We start from the raw sequence: 21,312 nt of genomic DNA, 5'->3' as shown, positions 1-21,312 counted from the left end.
CTAGAGTAGAATGAATCTCTTAAAATAGCCTTTTAAGATCTTTTTACTTTTCTGTTAGATGAGGCTTATAACCAAACCTTCAAAGAGGATCTAATACCAGTCCTGCTCAAACTCTTCCAAAAAATTGAAGAAGAGACAGTACTCCCTAACTCATTTTATGAAGCCAACATTACCCTAATATCAAAACCTGGTAAGGACAACACAAAAAAAGAGAATTACAGACCAATATCTCTGATGAATATAGATGCAAAAATCCTAAACAAAATTCTAGAAAGCAAATCGGATGCAACAATGCATTAAAAAGATTATTCATCACGACCAAGTGGGGTTCATCCCCAGGGCACAAGGATGGTTCAACATCCGCAAATCCATCAATGTGATACATCATATAAACAAAACAAAGGGCAAAAATCATACGATTATATCAATTGATGCAGAAAAAGCATTTGACAAGATACAACATCCATTTATGATTTAAACACTTAATAAAATAGGTATAGAAGGAAAATATCTTAACATAATAAAGGCCATATATGACAAACCCTCAGCTAATCTCATAATCAACGGTGAAAAACTGAAGCCCTTTGCTCTACGTTCAGGAACACGACAGGGCTGTACCCTGCTTTTCAACATAGTGTTGGAAGTCCTCGCCAGAGCAATCAGGCAAGACAAAGAAATAAAAGGCATCCAAATTGGGAATGAAGAAGTTAAATTGTCACTCTTTGCAGATGACATGATGCTATATATAGAAAACCCTAAAGACTCCACCAAAAAGCTATTGGAAACAATCAACAAATACAATTAAGTTGCCAACTACAAAATAAACGTACAAAAATCCCTTGCATTCCTATATACTAACAATGAAATCTCAGAAAAAGAAACAAACAAAAAAAAACAATCCCTTTTGCAATTGCAGCAAAAAGAATAAAATGCCTAGGAATAAACTTAACCAAGGATGTGAAAGACTTAAATGCTGGAAACTACAAGACATTTTAAAAAGAAATTGAAGACACAAAGAAATGGAAAGACATTCCGTGCTCATGGATTGGAAGAATCAACATAGTTAAAATGACTATATTACCCAAAGCAATATACAGATTTAATGCAATCCCCATCAAAATCCCAATGGCATTTTTTAAAGAAATAGAACAAAAAATCAGATTTGTTTGGAACCACAAAAGACCTGAATAGCCAAAGCAATCTTAAGAAAAAAGAACAATTATGGAGGTATCACACTCCCTGACTTTAGCTGTACTACAGGGCTACAATAATCAAAACAGCATGGTATTGGCAAAAAAACAGACACGTAGACCAATGGAATAGAATTGAGAACTCATAAATAAAACCACATAAATATGGACAGATAATTTTTGACAAAGAAGCAAAAAACATACAATGGAGAAAAGACAGCCTCTTCAATAAATGGTGCTGGCAGAATTGGATAGCCACGTGCAAAAGAATGAAACTGGACTTCTATCTGTCACCATGTACCAAATTAATTCAAAATGGATCAAAGACTTAAGCATAAGACCTGAAACAATAAACTGCATAGAAGAAAACATAGGTACTAAACTTATGGACCTTGGGTTCAAAGAGCGTTTCATGAATTTGACTCCAAAGGCAAGGGAAGTAAGAGCTAAAATAAATGAATGGGACTATATCAAACTCAAAAGCTTCTGCACAGCAAAAGAAACCATCAATAAAATAAAGAGGTAACCAACTGAATGGGAGAAGATTTTTGCAAACAGTGCCTCCGATAAGGGCTAATATCCAAAATATACAAGGAACTTGTGCAACTCAACAACAAAAAAACAAACAACCCAATTGAAAAATGAGCAGAGGATCTGAAGAGACATTTCTCCAAAGAGGACATACAAATGGCAAATAGACAAATGACAAAATGCTCAACATCACTAATCATCAGAGAAATGCAAATAAAAACCACAATGAGATACCACCTCACCCCAGTTAGAATGGCTATCATCAACAAGACAAATAGTAACAAGTGTTGGAAAGGCTGTGGAGAAAAAGGGACCCTCATACACTGTTGGTGGGAATGCAGACTGGTGCAGCCGCTATGGAAGGCAGCGTGGAGGTTCCTCAAAAAATTACGAATAACTATATGACCCAGCAATCCCTCTCCTGGGTATCTACCCAAAAAATCTGAAAACATTTATACATAAAGACACGTGTGCTCCAATGTTCATTGCAGCTTTATTTACGGTGGCCAAAACATGGAAACAACCAAAATGTCCTTCAATAGATGAATGGATAAAGAAGTTGTGGTATATATACACAATGGAATACTATTCGGCGGTAAGAAAAGATGAAATAGGACTATTTGTGACAACATGGATGGATCTTGAGATTATAATGCTAAGTGAAATAAGTCAGACAGAAAAAGCAGAGAACCATATGATTTCACTGATATGTGGTATATAAACCAAAAACAACAAAAGAACAAAACAAACAAATGAGAAACAAAAACTCATAGACACAGACAATAGTTTAGTGGTTACCAGAGGGTAAGGGGGGAGGAGGGTGGTAGATGAGTGTAAAGGGGGTCAAATATATGGTGATTGAAGGAGAACTGACTCTGGGTGGTGAACAGACAATGGGATTTATAGATGATGCAATACAGAATTGTACACCTGAAATCTATGTAATTTTACTAACAATTGTCACCCCAACAAACATTTTTAAAAAAAGATGAGGCTTATATTTATCTCTTCACAATTTAATGATAGACCTATTTATTTTCCAACAATTTACTCTGAAAAAATGAAGTTATTTTGATGAATAAAGCAGCTTCTTTCTGATGGAAAGGCAGGTATTAGACACGAAGAAAAGTGTCTAACACTTGTTTGTTGAGATGTTCAGCAAATGTTTTCTTTTGGGCTGAGACCAAATGCAGAATCATCTCACTGGCTTGCAGTATTTATGAATAACTACTACATAGCAAATGTACATTCCCATTCTTATAAAAACGCCTGTGCACAAATCATACATAAGGCAGCAATACATCAGTATTTACATTTATTTCATGTATGCAGTTTACACACACTTATTGAACAAAATTGGAATGCAAACAAATATACAAATACCATAATAAGCATTATCAAATAAAATAACTGGCACTAGTGTTATAAGCATATTAATGGACCTGTGAGAAAAAGTGATGGAAGAAGACCGCAGCCCATAGCATTTTTCTTTTGATCAAAAGAAAACGCTCAATAGCACCAAAATGGTAATACTTAAAAAGAAACACAGAAGATGGAACATTTTAATTGCTATCATTGAGGTTAACCTGTTTTATTTAAGTGACTTATATAGGAATTCAACAGTACAGGCAGTATTTTGGCCAACTTCTGTTTATGTCAGCTGAACATCTTCCATAAACAGAAGTAAAAGGAAATAAAGCCAGTCACACGTGAACCCCTCCTTAGTACTTGGTACAAACTCGGCACCGTACTTTGATTTCATGATTGGAGAAGATACGCATGTGTTAAAAACTGAGGTTATGTAAAGTTACTCACTAAAGCCTGAGTGTGTCTTTGGTAGGCTAATACTTTCTCAGCATTGCTATTATTAATCCTATTTATGTTTACCTATCCTGTATTTTTCTACACAATCCAAAGTGGCTAGAGAGAACATTATGGAAAATAATACAAAATCCTCAAACAACTAGACCCTTAAAATCCAGTCTATACCAAAGGCACCACGAATCAATGGGGTGCAAACTTCCACTTAGTGAAAGATGACTTTTTTTGTAATACTTATAAATGAATGGAATTTTGTCTTGGAGTTTTATATATCTTATTTGGCGCTGTCAGTACACTTAATTACCTACCTTCATACATTTTTTCTAAGATGGCATCAACAATACACAAGATATGTAGAGTACCAGGTATTTCTATTTCAAAGTTGTGCAAAAACTGCCACAATCTTGCTCAAAGTGTCTAAGTATCCAAGTGGTAGCATGTGGGCTGCATGAAGCTTTACATATCCACATCGCATATGAAGAAAAAATTAAATTTATGCCCAGTTATGAAATGTTACAAAGAATATCATATACTAAGAGTAACCTGCAAGGTTCTTTAAACAGTATCCCTTAGTGGTTTCAATAAAATGTCACTAACCACTTAACCCTAAGCCTCAAGTTTTCTTCATAAGAATGCTGTAGAACTGCATTAGTATTTTATATTGATTATAAATTAAGCCAAATTTCTATCTAAATACACAAGTATGTGCTTCAAGCAATGTTTTGTGGCAAATGCACAAAACATACTTCTCTGAAGAACTGTTGTCCTTACAATAATGCACTTTTAAAGCCTTCATTTCATAGTTTGGTAATTCAGATCCACATGAAACACAATGCTTTGCTGAACACAGAAAACATATCTGCATTATGATTATGTAACCCGGCATTTACTGGTAACTTGAAACTTAATCACATATATTTCAACCAGCTCCAAACAAAGTTGTTCAGTGGTAACTATTTTGCAGCATTTATAGGCCTAAATTTCAGTCTGAATTGCAACTTTTAATTCCATTGTCTGTTGTGAGTGGTTGTTATTTGTTTCTTTTAGTGCATCACCAAAATATAAATCAACATTGGGTTTTATTCCATTGTTACCATGTTCTTCAGCAATATGATTCAACTGTGGAACTTCTGAACATGAAGCAGTTTTGGTAAGCACAGAAATGCTACACTGATGTGGGGAATTTTCCAGACGGTCGTTTTCTACCTCAGGAAGAATATTAACAGTAGCAAAGCGGGTATGATAATCATTGGAACCATGGCTACAAGAAGTTTTCATGCTTTCTAGGTCAGAACAACTGAATTCAGAAAAATGACTAGAGTGAGAATCTGCTACAGATGGCATACTGTCACTGAGGGATGGAGCCTCAAATTCGCTTGAGTTCGTGCTTTGTTGTTCTAACAACTGTGCATCCATATCCTCTCTGGTCTCATTTATCTTCATGTTACTCTTTTTCCTCAATTTACCACTTTTTGATTTCTTTCCTGCTGTTGCTTCTTTGGACCACTTCGTGGCACTGGATTTACCTTCAGGCAAGCCACTGGATGAACCACCCTGGTGACTTCGGGGGGCACTGCCATCCTCCACACTACTGCTTCCACTGTTGTGCCTGAATTTGGATGGCTTTGATTCAATATCTACTTGCACCTCCATACTGTTGCCTTCTCTGGAACATAAGAGTAACAAATATAAATTTCTAACTTCCTTATTTTTATTCAGATGACAACAAAGGGGGAAGCATTTCTGTGTGAAAAATTCAAAGACTATATAAAAGCTATCAGAACAAATTAACTCAGGATACATTCTATTAAAAACAACTGCTTGAAATAAAAAGGACTATAATAATGCTTCAATTAAAAAAAACAGAAGCAGCTACAAATTTACCTGTTTAAATGGTACAATTCAGTGGTTTTCCATATATTCAGAGTTGTGCAACCATCATCACTACCTAACTTCAGAACATTTCTATCATCCCGCAAAGAAACCTTATACCCATTAGCAGTTAGTTCCCATTCTTCCCTCCTTCCAACCCCTGGCAACCACTAATCTACTTTCTGTATCTATGGATTTGCCTATTTTGGTCATCTCACCATTTTCTTTTCCCAGAGAACCTAACAGTTGATAACCATTATTCACGATAATTTTGTCTAATGATAGGGATATTTCCTTACTTGTCCAATGGGATATAGGAATTCAGAATGGATCCCGCCATTGCTTTGGTGCTGGCATTATCACTAACTGTCCCCAAGCTGACCGTGCCAGATTCTCCACTTAGACTGCACCGCTCTTTCTGCACATCTGCTTGTACTTCCAACCTAAAAGAAGGGGATATCTGATAAAAACTGAAAATACATATAATATCAGCACTACTATAATATGTATCTTTAAATAATTCAGTTAAGGACCCTAGTAATAAGAAGCTATTTAGAAACAACTATAAACATTATTTTTTAAGTTTCTTTTTATTTAATTATTCTAATTCTACTATAGCACACTGAAGAGTAAGAACCATTCAAATAAAATGTGGGAAATTAGCTGTTTTCCAAGTAGGGTAGCAACAGAATAACACAGAGAGATATAAAGGATTTTAACTTAAATATGCTCCATTATTTTCACTCAGGATGTGGCACTTTGCTTGCCATGTTCAATGCAAAACACAATATCCAAATATATTAAAAACCATTCTACATTGTCGACAGATCAGTGAATCAAAAAATCCTTGGCATCTATATATTAAAAGTGGTTCTATAAATTTAATACTTGAGTCTTTTAAAGAGACATAATAATATGCACCAGTGTAACTTACGAGTTTTGTGTTTAAAAGCAAACTACCTAAAAATAAATCTAACCAATTTCTCTTTTAATTCATGTACTCTCCCCTATGCTACAAAAAGAAAAAAAAAAGCTAATAAACAAAGGTGAAGAACAGTGACTGTTGGTAATAGACTTGGTGAGAATGAAATAACCATTAATACATAAAAGGAACCAGGCAGATCACCCTGGCTTCGGTTCATGCGTTCCTGGGTATCCTGACTCTGCCTCCTCCCCCAGAGCTCAACCAATGCCTCATTTCCTAACATCCAGCTGTTGCACCTCCAGAGGTAAGGTCCAGGCTTAAGCACTGCCTTTACTATGTCCACTGAAGCAGCTCCAGCATTGGTTCAAACATAAAATCTGACAAGTGCAGTGAAAAAATTGGCAGAATGTTACGCCTTAAATTTGGATTTTACTGCATCATGGGTCTACTGTGACAGAAAATCCAAACAAGTAAAAATCTCCTTACTGACTGTTTGCCACTCAATTTCATTTTTTTAACTTTACTGTTTTCAACCCTGACATAGTAGGGTTATATGTAATCATCATGCTCAAAATTCTCCTCATCAAATCATTAATTTGTAGTTAATAAAAGACCAAAACAAAACAAAGCACATTTTTCTTACCTATTAAAACAGTTTACCATGGCACTTCCTGACAGACTCCCCGTGATACTGGCTCCAGCCAGTGCCATGGTGCTGGCTGTTTCACTCAGATTGTCTCGAATGGCTCCTATTCGATCCATGTGGCTCCCACTTGCACTCAAACTGCCAGTCAGACCACCAACACTTCCTTCCCCTATGCTAGGGTTCTGTCTTGCTTCTGCTACTGAAGTCGTGTCTAAATGCAAATATTTCAAAGACATTAAATAAGTACAATTATTAATGTCCCTCTTCTTAAATTCCTCCATGATTTCGGATAGGGCATTTTATCATATAAAGTATAAAAACATACACAGGAACAGAAAAAATATCTGGAGTCAGGGACATCTAACTATGGGGTAAGAATAAAGGGAAATATTTCAGAGAGTAAAGCTGGATTAAGGACTAGCCTTCAGTTTTAGATGATCACTATTTTTTTAAAAATCTAGAAGATTTAGGAATTCTATAAAAACGTGATTACTGAAAGATTTAGCTATCTTTGGAGGAAAATTATGTGACAGTTTTCAGTAACAGTGTCATTTAAAGAGTTTATTATTCTCTAGGTCAATAAGAATGGGCCAAAGTTGATTTCTAGATAGAGTCCATGGTTCCAACTGTCTACAAGCTATTACAAGATCTGATACCACTATATTCCAAGTACAGTAATGCTTTGTATTGAAGGACTCATTTATTTGTTCCAATATTTGGGTTCCTATTACATACCACACTGTTCTAAGCACTGGGGACATAAATTCTGCCCTCAAGAATCTTACACATTCTAGTTGGGGAAAGCAATAAATAAAATTATATGGTAATAAACGCTATGAGAAAAAATAACTCCAAGTAAAGGGGCAGTAGTGAGAGGCAGTGAGAGCGATGCGCGGTATACGTGCATGCCGTGTGCTTTTCTGTAATGTGACTGAAGAAGGCCCCTTGGATAAAGTAACCCTTGTAGAGACTTGAAGGAAGTGAAGGAGCCATGAAATTATCTGGGGGAAGAGTATTCCAGGCAGAGGGAACTGCAAGTTTAAAAGCCTAGAAGTGGAAGTGTGCTTGACATCCTTGAAAACATCAAGGAGACTGGTATAAAAGAGGAAAGTGACGAGATGAGTTCAGAGATGCAGCCTGGGACAGATCACGTGGGGTCTTCTGGGTCATGATAAGGACAGAATTTCCCCCGACCCCCTAGTACAATTAGAAAAACTGGGAGAGTTTTGAGCATAAGAAAGACATCATCTGATTTTTATGTTTTAGAAGTATCACTATGACTGCACTGTGGAATAGTAAGTGGAAACTGAGAAGCTGATGGGTCAGTTAGTTAACAGGCCATTATGATAGTCCAGGAAAGAGGACAGTAATGTAGACTAATGGAATAGCAGTGGAGAAGGTGAGAATGCTTGGATTATGGCTAAATATTGAAGGAAGTAGCAGAATTTGCAGATGAATCAGACACGGGGTCAGAAGGGAAAAGGGGGAGTCATCATGAGTGAAGGTTTTTGGTAAAGCAATAGCAAAAATGGAGAAGCTGCCTAATGAGGCAAGGATGATGGAGACAACAACAGGTGTTAGTGAAGAGTTTGTTATAGAAAGTTAAACTTAAAATTCTCATTAGACATTCAAGTGCAGATTAAAGAAAACAGATGTGAAATGAAGCCAGTCAGGAGAAAGCATGATGTGGGGATATTTTTATGCTGATGACACAGACTCAGGATGGCCCAAGATGGGAGGGTCCCAGCAACACAAAGCTTGGAGCAACACAGCCCACTGGATTCTCTGATCGAAACAATGAATTGAGATGCAACGTGACACAAACAGTAAACAACAAGTTTGCACAATAAGGATTACTAATCAACTTGAGCTCTCTCATGGACTAAGCCATGCAGTCTCAGTGGTAAGGATCCTACAAAAGGAAGAAGTAGTTGTTTAACTGTTTTCTTTCCCTTTAAATAAATTAAATACTTTTAAATTTTAATTTTTTTCATAAAATTTGAGAAATTGAGAATCTGCCAGTTTCTCTATTGTTTATTATTGAATAAATTCAAATGTCTTTTTTTTTTCCCTAACTTGGTTGGGTTTTATCCATGTTTCTTGTGAATTGGTCTATTTCAACATGCATTTCCAGTGTTTGGCAAACTGAAAAAATTACCCTCATCACTTCTTAAGCTAATATTTGGATCTTACTCTGTCAGGGTTTTCTTTTAACAATAAAAATAAATAAAAGTAAAAAAAAAGAGAGAGAGATGTACAAGTGTGAAGTTCAGAGGAGAGTTCCAGCTTAGATATAAATTTAAGAGCAGTCGGCCTATGTATTATTTAATCTGAGATTACCTAGCGAGTATATGTAGAGAAGAAGAGAAGTCTGAGAACTGAGCCCTGGGAAACTCCAAAATTTAGAGGTTAGGAGAGAAAAATGAACCAGCAAAGAAGACTGAGGAGTGGCCAGGAGATACGATGAGATGAGAAATGGTTTTCTAGAAGACAAATAAAGAAAATGTTTCAAGAAGGAAAGCACAGTCTACCATGTCAGATAGTCTCTTATATTAAGATGAAGGCCAAAAAGGTGAAAGGGAATAAGAGGTTGAAATTTCCAGGTATAAAACAAGTAAGTCATAGGGACGTAATATACAGTATAGGGAACATAGTCAATAACACTGTGATAGCATGGTACCGTATCAGATGATTGCTGGATTTATCATGGTGATCACTTCTTTAGGTATGTAAATATTGAATAACTATGGTGTACCACTGAAACTAATATAATATTGTATGTTAGCTACATTTTAATAAAAATCTTTAAAAAAAGGATGAAAACCTAGAATGACCACTATATTTGGTAACATGGAGGTCATTGGTAACTCTGCTTTGGTGGAGTGGTAGAGATGAAATTCTGGAGTAGTAGGGTCCAAAATCTGATTGGAGTGAGTTCAAAAGACAATAGGAAGTAACAAAGTGGATGTTATCTTTGCACATTTGCCTGATTATTTCCCTAAGACAAATTTCTATAATAAGAATTGCTGGAATATAGAATACGTACATGTTTTAAGGTTTATTAACTTTTACTCCTATTGGTTGTCTATGCAGGCCTTTTCATTCTCCAGTTATTGTTCTAATTCATAGTTCTTTGAATAACACTATGTTGAAGATATTTTCTACTCATCTGCCATCTGTACTTCTTTTACGAACTGTATTTCTCTTTATAGCCTTTCCTTAAGGATTTGTAATGTTTTAGGGAAAATTTAAGATTAAAAGTCTGGAATTTCTAAGACATATTTCCACCGGAGATTAGATACCTAGAACTAGTCCACCCTCTTTCATCCATTGGTGTTTCCTCGGTAGTCCACTTCACAGATGTACTTCTCTGGATGAACATTATTAGGCCTAGTAAAAGGAGGGCAATGGAAATTCTGACTTGTCTACAGTCTCCCCTGTTTAAACAATTAGGAAAAAATTTTCTTCCTTTCCTTAAAGGACTTACCTACAGCTGTGTTATTTCCACCAACATTTATATCATTTTCATCATCAAATTCTATCCTGACTCCTTTTCCATTTCCTGCTGAGACTCCACAACCTCCACTTCGACAGAGAGAAATTGGAACAACGCCATAAACATAAGCTAACATAATAGGAACACCAATACCTAAAGAGGAAACAAATTAGTCATTATGAACCAAAAAAATAAATCATAGAAGCATGAGTTTTAAAAATTCAGTTTGAGAAAGTATACAGGAGAAAATGCTAGGGTTCTGCAATCCTTGCCAAAAGTGGATTTACTCAGATGTTTAGGGACACAAGCAAATTCAAAGGTTCTAGGCTCACACGTGTTTTTAAAAAAAGATGTAAACTTTTTCAAGTGCCAGGGTTCTAAACTGTATTAGGGGGGAGGCCACAGGTAATTTACCAACTATTCTAAGGCTAGAGTCTATAATACTTTTAACCAATACAGTTACTAAATGAGAGGCTTTCTGTAGGTTCAGCTTAAATTGTCTTTAAATTTTTTTAAAAATAACTCTTTTAACCTCAACATCATAATGTTTTGTTTTTTAAAATTCTTCCAAGAAACCTTAATTTTATCAAATTTGGGGTAATTGGTAATTTAAAGCATTTTCTTACCGACAGTTACTGCAGCTACAACTGGAGATACAATTACAGACAACGTTACACCACCTGCTATGGCCAAATTCCGTTTGTGTTTTGAAACGTCCTTGCCTTCATATCGATTGTGAATCTTGAATTAAAATGGAGGTGGGGGATTAAAGAAAAAATACATTACATACTTAATTTGAATGAAATAAATCTATATTCGCTAGAAGTTTAAACTGATTTCTCTTACAATTTCATAGTTAAGTGTCCTAATTCAAGGTAAACGTATTACTACTGTTTTTAAACCATATTCTTACATATAATTTGCTTACATAAGATAGTGATTTAATAGATTTTACTTTGTATTTACCTTTAAATAGTCTTGAGAAAAAGTAGTCTTTATAATCTTATTCAAGAATAGTATAATCATGTTTTGAACAAAGAAGAAGGAATTAAAAATATTATTTCCAACATAGTTTGGATGTTTGACTAATAAGATTATTTTTGAGAAATTTAACATTCCACAGGTTTCTTTCTAAATAAGCATCCCTAAATGGTAGAAATGGGCTCCTATGGGAGGTTCCCACAATACTTTCTTAAAAACTGACTTCAAAAAGCAGTACTAATAAGCAAACATCACTAAATATAATCATTTTTTCCTCAGATTCCTTTTTATAAAGACAGAGATTACCAAATAACTCAGAATCCTGGGCTTTCATTTATAGCTCAAAGTAGTGAGAGAGGGGGTGGAGGGAGAGAGAGAGAAAAATAAACAATGCTGCCAGAAGACAGGAGTTGGATCTACTTAGCATCTTTGTACTGTTCAGGTGTTCATAAACAGAATTTAGTATTACCATGAAAGCAGATTGTGAGATATTACATGAACTTTGAGAAATAGCTCAGTATCTTTGTTCTCGTGGTTTGCAAGGGCTTAAAGCTAATAAAGTACTTTTTTATTACTCTGTTTCAGGACAAATTCAAAACAGCCTCAAAAGTGTACAGGTTGTCTCTAAAATAAAATACTTGATTTATAAACAATATTACATATGAGGCTTAATAAAAAATTTATGATTATTTTGATGGCTGTAAAGTACAGTGAATCTTGTAGGATATACTATACTGTGAAAAAGTTGAGTGGGGAGGTGGGTGAAGTATGTATGGGACAAAGAATATTTATATTTATAGTCAGAATCCTGTTTCCAAGCACTGACTGTATGTTCCCAGGGAATGGGCCTCTGTATTTCCTAAATAGTCCACACAAGCAATCTGTATGGTACCTTTCATTATCCTGCAGTACTGCAACTAATTCTTGCTCCTCCCCACTCCCATTCCTAGAAAACTTAGCACCAAAGCAGAGAAAAGCCAAAACTGAAAACCGATGGAGCAGACTCGCAAAGGCAGGCTGCCAAGAGAAAGGAGTCTTCCAGAAAATTTTGCATCCTCAAGTACCAATGCTAAATTACAGTGATCATAACATCCCACTAGTTCTGGTTCAATTTTATTTTTTCTGTTTTACCATTCTGTGTTTCATTTTCTATTTGTTATTGAAAGTAAAGGCTCAACTTTTAGGTTCTTTATCAACTTAATAGGTTTTCCTGGGCTGGTTTGTATCCGTGAACACCACAGAGAACACTGTTTCAACAGAAAACTAATTCATCAACTTGCAACCCTTTGAGTACATGCTTGAATAAAGACTTGTAACTGCACCGAAGACTTGAACAATGAGGTAAATAATCTCTCCTCTATAAATTATTTGTAGATGTGTGCAGTACAACAGTCTCTATTTCCCTTCTACTTCTATTTCTAAGTATCAAATAAACAGTTTTGTTTTCAGCAAAACCTGGCTTTGGATAACTACATGAAAAATATTATAATCAGCTACTATTTTGGGGACTTTAAACAATCTAAGCTTAGTTACTTCAACCTTCTGGAATAAACATTTGGTTCATAAATATCTGTTTGTCCTCTGTCCCAAAATTAGTTTAAAAAAGTAGTATGTACTATTTTTCCAGCTACGAAAGTAATATACGTTGAATATAAAAAAAAAAAATTGGCTGTTATGCGGAAGAGGATCAGCCTTGCCTTGAGTTTGGTCCCAAAAGTCAGAACTAGAATTAAATGAAACACTTTAAAGAGAAACAGATTTTGACTCAACGTAAGAAATTTTCTAACAATTAAAAGCTACCTGACAACAAAATGGGCTGCTTTATGAGTTGGTAGTTTCCCCATCACTGAAGTACACAAATGGCTAGATGGAAATTTATCAGGGGTCCTATATAAAAATTTTGCGCATCTGGGTTTAAATCCCAGCTCTGCTTCTATGTAACTAAAGATAAATTGCATAAACTTTTCTAAACCTCAATATTCTAACACATAAAATTTTGTGAGGTTGAAATGAGTTATAGTACATAAAACACCTACCACATAGTAAGGGCTCAATAAACATTAGTCTCTCTTCTCCCCCTTGTTTAAAATCCTATACTTTGTTCTGCTTAGGTACAGGGCTGGGATTAGATAATTTCTAAAGTTACCTCTCAATTCTGAGATTCTCTTAATTTAGACAGCAGCACACTACTTAGCCACTTTACATATTATTCCTTTAATCTTTCAAAAAAGAATTATTTGCTTAGCTAATGAAGTAAAATTCATCCCTCATAGGCCAGTGGTAAATTTTAGAGTTTGGATTTTCACAAGATTGTTATAATCTACACAACAGTGTATTTACTAATAGCAGCAATCTGAAGGGGAGAAAAAAGCTTTGAACTGAAGTTGGCAATAATTCAAGAACTGGCTAATTAGTCTTTGCCCGTGGGCATGTTATTTAGCTATTAACTTTTTATAGACTGACTTTATAAGGATATACCCATGAGAAAAATGTCAGGTGTGTATCCTTCAGAACTCTATACTTAAAAGTTGGTTAATAACACAAATGAACTAAAGTTTTCAGATTTAGATAATTTTAAAGCAAATACACTTTTTATGTATCTATACAAGCTTGCCAAACACTGAAAATTTATTACCTCATGAAAAAATAGTAAATTGTTTTATTCTGAAGATAACTAAAAACGACCTCAATCTTTCAAAACAAAGACAAAGCAAGAATCTTCAACTCTAAACCTAAAGACTGAGAATAAGATAATGAACTGACAAGGAATTATGCATTTTACCTTGCGGCCCACATATACAGGAATGCCAATAATCATTGCAGGGATAGCAATGCCTGCTATTAAAGCAATTCCTACAGGAGCACCAACAAGTGTTCCCAGCTGCCACAGTATTTTCTTCTTTCGGCTCCAGGGTTTCTTCCCCCAGAAAGTACATCCTGATGGACTAATGGAAAAAAATTAGAATGTAAAGTAACTGCTACAAAACATCACAAAAAATTACTACCACAGAGTAAGACAGTAACTATAAAAGAAGCCTTCTCATACTTAGAAATTATTTTCCTTTCTTTAAATTTTGAGTTCATTACAAGCCAAAAATTCAAGGTAAAAACCATGATAAATTATATTAAAAGGATATCAATAAATGGGATTCAGGTTAAATATCTATCCTATTCCTCCATTAGCACTCAAAACCTTAGTTTTGCAGAGTATATTAATGCAAAACATACTTATATTATCCCTGTTTTAGGTGTACAGTTATCTGATTATATCATAAACTCACACTGACCTAAATGAGGGAACTTATATATGAGAAAATTAAATGGAAATATTTATGACCTAGAATAATTACAGGGGTGTTGAACACTAGCTTTCTAATTTAACAAAAAACAAAACAAAAACAAACAAACAAAAGAAATGTTTCCTACTTTTGATTATTAATCTCAAATAACTAGCAGAATAATTTGGTTCCTTTTAAATTTATGTAACTAGAATAAAACAGATCCCTTTTATCGCTTCTCGGCCTTTTGGCTAAGATCAAGTGCAGATCCCTTTAAGTATCTTATAAATGCCAAGTTTAAAAATGCTTAGGATAACACTTTTTTAAAAAAAAGTCCTTTTGTCTTATAATATAAAATTATATTTAGATATAAATTGTTGTTTCTATAAACTTACCTTAGATAATGTAAATCTGAGATTTCTTTCATACACAACCAACAAAACTCACAACCACAGACAGCACATGTCATGTGATTACAGCTCCCATCATTCATCTTTATTATGTAAGCAGCACATCGTGGACATGGCTTTATATCATCAGCTATTAGGAAAATAGAGAGACCTGCTTAGTATATAAAACTGGTCTAAAAAAATTAACTATTTCAAGTTGATAATCAATTGTAGCACTGCCAAAAAAATCTTAACATGTTTGTTAATCGATAGCTTTCGCCTGCTACTTTTAGTATACAAAGTATTTTTTTCTTTACTTCTGAGAAACAGAACATATTTTACATTAAATTTTCAAATTGTAAACATTTTCAAACAAAGTAGCAGAACAGTGACAGCAAAGAATAACAAAATGGTGAAGAGAGAAGAGAACCAAGGAGAGCCCTAGGCAAACTGAACTACATAAAATTTATCTTTGTTCCTACCCCATAGCACCGACTTCTCCAACTGGCACTTCATGTCTAGAATGTTTCTACCCATCCCCACTTAATTAAAATGCTAGATAGTATATATGCTATTCCTTTAGTGAATGAACACTAATACCAAGTGACAATCTGATATTAATCTGAGGTACTAGATACATAAAGCACTATGAGTTTACTTCTCTCTTCCAAGTAACATCAACTATAGGCACTGTAAAAATACAGACATCTTTATAAAAGTAGCCTTTTCCTCGTATTTTAGTTCATATAATAGATAGATGGGTCTCACAAAGAATCAGTACCCAGAATAAAAGGGAGGAGGTAAGAGGTTAAGGAAGGGTTATATAGTTATAAACATTTAAATGATGGAAAACACAGTTTCTGAATTAAAATAACCATCTGTTGGTTATGCTCATGACTGTTTTTCATTTGTTATCTTTGACCTTTCTATTCATTTATTGAAATGCTGTTGTTGTATGCTCCTTGTATATAATATGGTTACAATTCACAAAATCGCCAAGTTAAAATCAAGTAGGTACATTAGGAATCACTCACACAGCGTAAGTTACCTCAAATTATATAACTATTTTGAACTTGGCATCTATTTAAATAGCAACCAGTAATTATTGTATTGTTACTACTAGTCAGCTATATTTCCTAACTACACATAGACAGTTAAGAAAAAAAATGTATACTGCTTGCCACTGAATGCAAGTATTTGTTCCAATTTCTTACATACAAGCATTAAGCTATATTCTATTTTCCTTTCCACAAGTTTTACAGTCAGATTTTACCTGTGATTTATTACTGAATTCAGGTTTCCTTTAATGCCCCTTTTAGGGCCAAAAGTGTTTTTTAACTGATGAACTGGTCAATGCTCTCAATTAGTGTCAATGATTCAAGCAATTTGGAGCAAACTGATAACTATGCAGCCAGACCAAGACAAATGATAATTACTAGAATATAAAAACTAAAAATATCCATGTCATGATTTAAATAATCCAAAGAACATAAAATCTGTGTTAACAATTTTTTAACATTATGGCAATAAGTGAAAAAAAAAGCTGACTTTTATAGCTGATATTAACATCTAGTACTTCACATTAAAGAAATGCTAATATAATCTGTTTAAGAGGGATATTAATTGATAAACTTCCTCATTCTAGAATATACTCAAGTCATAAATATCCCAATTAGAACCATCCAATTAGAGAAAAAAGAATCAGGCTTTGGCTCTGATACATGCAATCTTCAGAACAAACTGAAAGGTGCCATCCCCATTTATTTTTTTGGTCCTAAAAACACAAAACAGCCTCTTAATATGTTAAGATTACATGTTAGAGAATTAACACCATAAGCAATGTTTTTCTGATATACCTGTGCCCACATGTTTGCACTCTCTGTATACTTAATTTATCTACAAAAGGCTGTTTTGTCTGCTTTGTCTCTGCTTTAAACACAAATTAGAAAAAAATTTACTTATGCACATAACTGAAAATAAGACCTACCAGGACAATCACCTCTATGTGTCTTTTGGAGCAAAAATTAATATAAGACCCGGTCTTATATTATATTACATAAGCCAGGGTCTTATATTATAGTAAAATAAGACCAGGTCTTATTTTAATTTTTGCTCCAAAAGACGCATTGGAGCTGATTGTCCGGCTACATCTTATTTTCAGGGAAACACGGTATATGGCATATTGCTCTCAAAATATTCTCAAAATGCAAAAATCCTAAATAAAATTGTTTTCCTGATTAGATGGTCAATTGATGCCCCATTCACCAAGAATCAATTAATCCACAGGTTTATTATACTAAAAAAAGGTTTGCCATTCCTATGCAAAGAGTTTGATAAGGCTTTTGTCTTTTTTGATCACTATAATTTATATTACTGTTAAAGAGTGGGCCATTGTCATGTTAAGAAAAAAATAACAGGTTACAAAACACTATGTTCTCAAAATTTGTTTTAAACCTCCAGTGCTCCTACCCCATCACATTAACTATAAGGATTTACAACAAATGTTAACAGTGGTTATCTCTTAGGGTGGTAGTAGTAGGGGATAGAGATGGGGGAAGGGAGCCAATTTAACATATTTTTATGAAGGGGGAAAACATGGTAAAAAAGAAAAGAAAAATATGTGGTTCCTTTAAAATGTAACTCCAAATGCATAAAATCCCTAGTAGCTGTAAGAGTCTCATGTACATGCAATACTGTCACAGGTTAAAGACAAATATAACCATAATATAAATTATTTAACATATCACATGATCAAGCACACTTAGTTATCTTCAGGAGACTGATTCAAAAGAAATAGCCACCTAATTATTACCATTGTACGAATCATTAAAAGTGCAGTTAATTTTTCAATATATCATGATAATGGGAGACAAAAAATACCAAGGTATCTCGAATAACAGGGATTAACAAAACCATTTTAGATGGCACATCGCTTTCCCCTTTTCTTTTCACAAGTCAGTGAGAAGCCAAGATTTTAATTTTTTTATAGATTACATCAAAAGAAACAATCACCCCAAATCTTTAGGAAAGGAAATAGAAACAAACAAGCATGAAAATCCATATTATACAAAGTATTAAATGTTGAACTTAAATTTATTTAATTTTAATTTCCACATTAAATGTTGCATAAGACTTTTTTTCTTTTTTGAAAAAAGTTTATTGGGGTGACAGTGGTTAGTAAAATTATATACGTTTCAAATGTACATTTCTATAATACATCAGCTATACATCACATTGTGTGCTCACCACCCAGATTCTCCTTCCATCACCATATATTTGACCCCCTTCATACTCTTCTATCAACCTCCTTCCTTCCCTTACTCTCTGGTAACCACTAAACTCTTGTCTTTGTCTATGAGTTTTTGCTTCTTTGTTTGGAATAAGACTTTTTTTTCTAACAGCATAAAGTACATGATTATCTCAATACATTGCTGGTAGAAATATAAATTACTTTCTTGAAAATTTTCCATTTTTTCCAAGTTTTTCCCCTTTACAACCAGTGAGAAAAATGAGACTATTTCTAAAACTGATTGAAATCTCAATAAAAATAAAAATTCTATAAATAAAATATTAACTTTTTGAATTTACTCAAAAAATATTAGAATATTCAGAATTTTGTTTCTAATTTTTGAGATTTATGAGATGCATACATTCATTGCTCCTGTATAGTTCCCCAGCTAATTTTTAAACTGCTAGCCAAAGACACCAAGTTCTTAGTGTTCTCCCCACTGAGGTATGATTTTGAATCCTTGATCCTGGAATTGGATGAGACATCTGTAAACAAAAAATGTATTTCACTTTGAGGAATATAATTGATAATGTTGTAAAGATTATGAAGGGTGCCAGATGGATATTAGATTTACTAGGGAAACCACTTCACAAACTGTAGATGCGTGACTACTGCACTACACAGCTGAAGCTGAAGTTGAATAATACTGAATGTCAACTATAATTAAATAGATATGTATAGACTCACGGGATGTGGAGTACAGCATAGGGAATACAGTCAATGGAATTGTAACAGCTATATACAATGCCAGACCGGTAGCAGATTGGGGGGCGGGTATCACTTTGTGAGGGGTGCAAATGTCTAACTATTGCATTGTTTTGTATACCTGAAACTAATTTAAAAAATGTATTTCACATGTAAATGAAAAGGATTCCAAAATTACTGTTTTAAATATGTAACTTTGTGATAGTTATAAAATTAGAAATAATCGAAAAGTAATATATTTGAAATTAATATTAAAAATATTTGCTAAGCTTTGTATAAAACACCTTTATAAACAACAGTTTTGGACCATCTTCGGCTATCAGTTAAGTCATCATAACACTTCCTTTTTCTTTGACAATAAAATCTTTCCAACATCAATACTACTTTCTTCCACAAAATAGAATGAGTGCTTCTGGGACATGAATGCTAACAATAAAACACTTAAAAACTGAAAGGAGAACAGGTGATAACAGGAAGTGAATACGATGTCTAACAATTAAGTTCGCGAACTTGTTGCAATGATGTTCCTAACCTTTTTTGATTATCAGAGGGATTATTCATTATGAATTTGTATCAACTGGACAAACAGTTAACCAAGTTTACTATTTGGAAGTGCTGAAACAGCTGCGTGACAAAGTTAGATGAAAATGACCTGAACTTTTTGCCAACAATTCATGGTTCTTGCATCATGACAATGCACCAGCTCACACAACACTGTGAGGGAGTTTTTAGCCAGTAAACAAATAACTGTATTGGAACACCCTCCCTACTCACCTGATCTGGCCCCCAATGACTTCTTTCTTTACCCGAAGATAAAGGAAATATTGAAAGGAAGACATTTTGATGACATTCAGGACATCAAGGGTAATACAATGACAGCTCTGAATGCCATTCCAGAAAAAGAGTTCCAAGATTGCTTTGAAGGGCGGACTAGGTGCTGGCATTGGTGCATAGCTTCCCAAGGGAAGTACTTCGAAGGTGACTGTAGTGATATTCAGCAATGAGGTATGCAGCACTTTTTCTATGTGAGTTTGCGAACTTAATTGTCCAACCCTGTACTGTGTTTTTTATATAAAATAACTAGTGTTCTGTATATGTCAAATATTTTATTGAAAAAGTTAGACATAAATACCTGCTGCTCCAGACTCTTGACTATAACTAATGGATGAAGAACGTATGGTTCTCAGACGTAAACTCTGGGCTCTTTCTTGTCGAGCAGCATCACAGGTCTGGTTGGGGTGCCAAATCTGTTTACAGTGGTAGCAAAATTCTGTTCCACAGCCTTCTCGCCCACAAGTTAATTTTGGACAGCTAGCACATCCAAATGCTATCACAGCATATCTTGAAAGAAGAAAAATGATTTAAAATGTGACATAAAACAAGAGATACTCATTAAGTAAAAATACTACCCAACTTAAATGCTCTTCCTGAAAACGTTTTCTATTTATGTATGAGCAAACAGTTATAAGCCCTGACATTATTTCATCAGTATAAAAATAGGGAAAAAATAAACAGTTCACAAAAGAAGGCATATAAATGTATAAATAGCATTTTTAAAGTTCAATTTTAACTTTCAATCTTTAACTAGGATATCAAACTGTATATATAGCCTAAACTGTATACATAGTCCCAATTTTATAAAATTCTATTAAAGTTAGTATTGTGTGCACATAGGAAAGACCAGAAGGAAATACACCCAAAATCTCAAGAGTTGTTTTTCTGGTATAAGGGTTTTAATTTTCTTCTTTATGTATGTATACATTTCTGATTTTACAATTACTTGTTACTTTTAAAACCACAAAGATAAAAAAATTATCTATTTGAAAATATAATGACTATGGATCAGTTATACCTGTCAGTTAATGGCAAACTATGCCAATTCATAAATTTTGTGATTATCTTGTATTTATGCATAAATTCTCATATTTTTGTTTCTAAAATGCATGGTAAAAGTGGTCTCTGGTATAAATCTCCTACCAAAAAGTACACAAACTTATTTTCTCAATCAGGAATTTTTTTGCTTTAGATAAATGACTGAGAACAGTAGATTCATGACTAGTCCTAATACCTATTTTCTGAGTTAATATTTTTGGCACTTAAAAAATTTCCGACTTGGGTGGCCGGATGGCTCAGTTGGTTATAGCGCGAGCTCTGAACAACAGGGTTGCCGGTTCGATTCCCACATGGGC

The 21,312-nt window shown here is 34.2% G+C and overlaps 1 protein-coding gene across 2 annotated transcripts in view; it reads right to left on the bottom strand.

The window, feature by feature from the left end:
* Positions 1 to 3,019: 3,019 nt before the first annotated feature.
* The window catches only part of RNF19A (ring finger protein 19A, RBR E3 ubiquitin protein ligase), a 54,309-nt gene continuing 36,016 nt past the window's right edge, over positions 3,020 to 21,312 (bottom strand). For both annotated transcript variants that reach the window (XM_019757643.2, XM_074317081.1), the window contains exons 3-10: positions 20,256 to 20,464; positions 15,136 to 15,280; positions 14,245 to 14,407; positions 11,108 to 11,222; positions 10,473 to 10,634; positions 6,983 to 7,196; positions 5,714 to 5,857; positions 3,020 to 5,208 (exon numbers count right to left, since the gene is read on the bottom strand). In XM_019757643.2, coding sequence (XP_019613202.1) covers positions 4,518 to 5,208; positions 5,714 to 5,857; positions 6,983 to 7,196; positions 10,473 to 10,634; positions 11,108 to 11,222; positions 14,245 to 14,407; positions 15,136 to 15,280; positions 20,256 to 20,464 — 1,843 coding nt within the window. In that variant the 3' untranslated portion in view covers positions 3,020 to 4,517. The remainder of the gene's footprint in view (positions 5,209 to 5,713; positions 5,858 to 6,982; positions 7,197 to 10,472; positions 10,635 to 11,107; positions 11,223 to 14,244; positions 14,408 to 15,135; positions 15,281 to 20,255; positions 20,465 to 21,312) is intronic.

Source organism: Rhinolophus sinicus, linkage group LG12 (assembly GCF_036562045.2).
Source record: "Rhinolophus sinicus isolate RSC01 linkage group LG12, ASM3656204v1, whole genome shotgun sequence".
In the NCBI taxonomy this organism is placed as follows: Eukaryota; Metazoa; Chordata; class Mammalia; order Chiroptera; family Rhinolophidae; genus Rhinolophus; species Rhinolophus sinicus.
The sequence above is the reverse complement of the archived record's forward strand: the minus strand, read 5'-3'. Positions and strand labels throughout refer to the sequence as shown.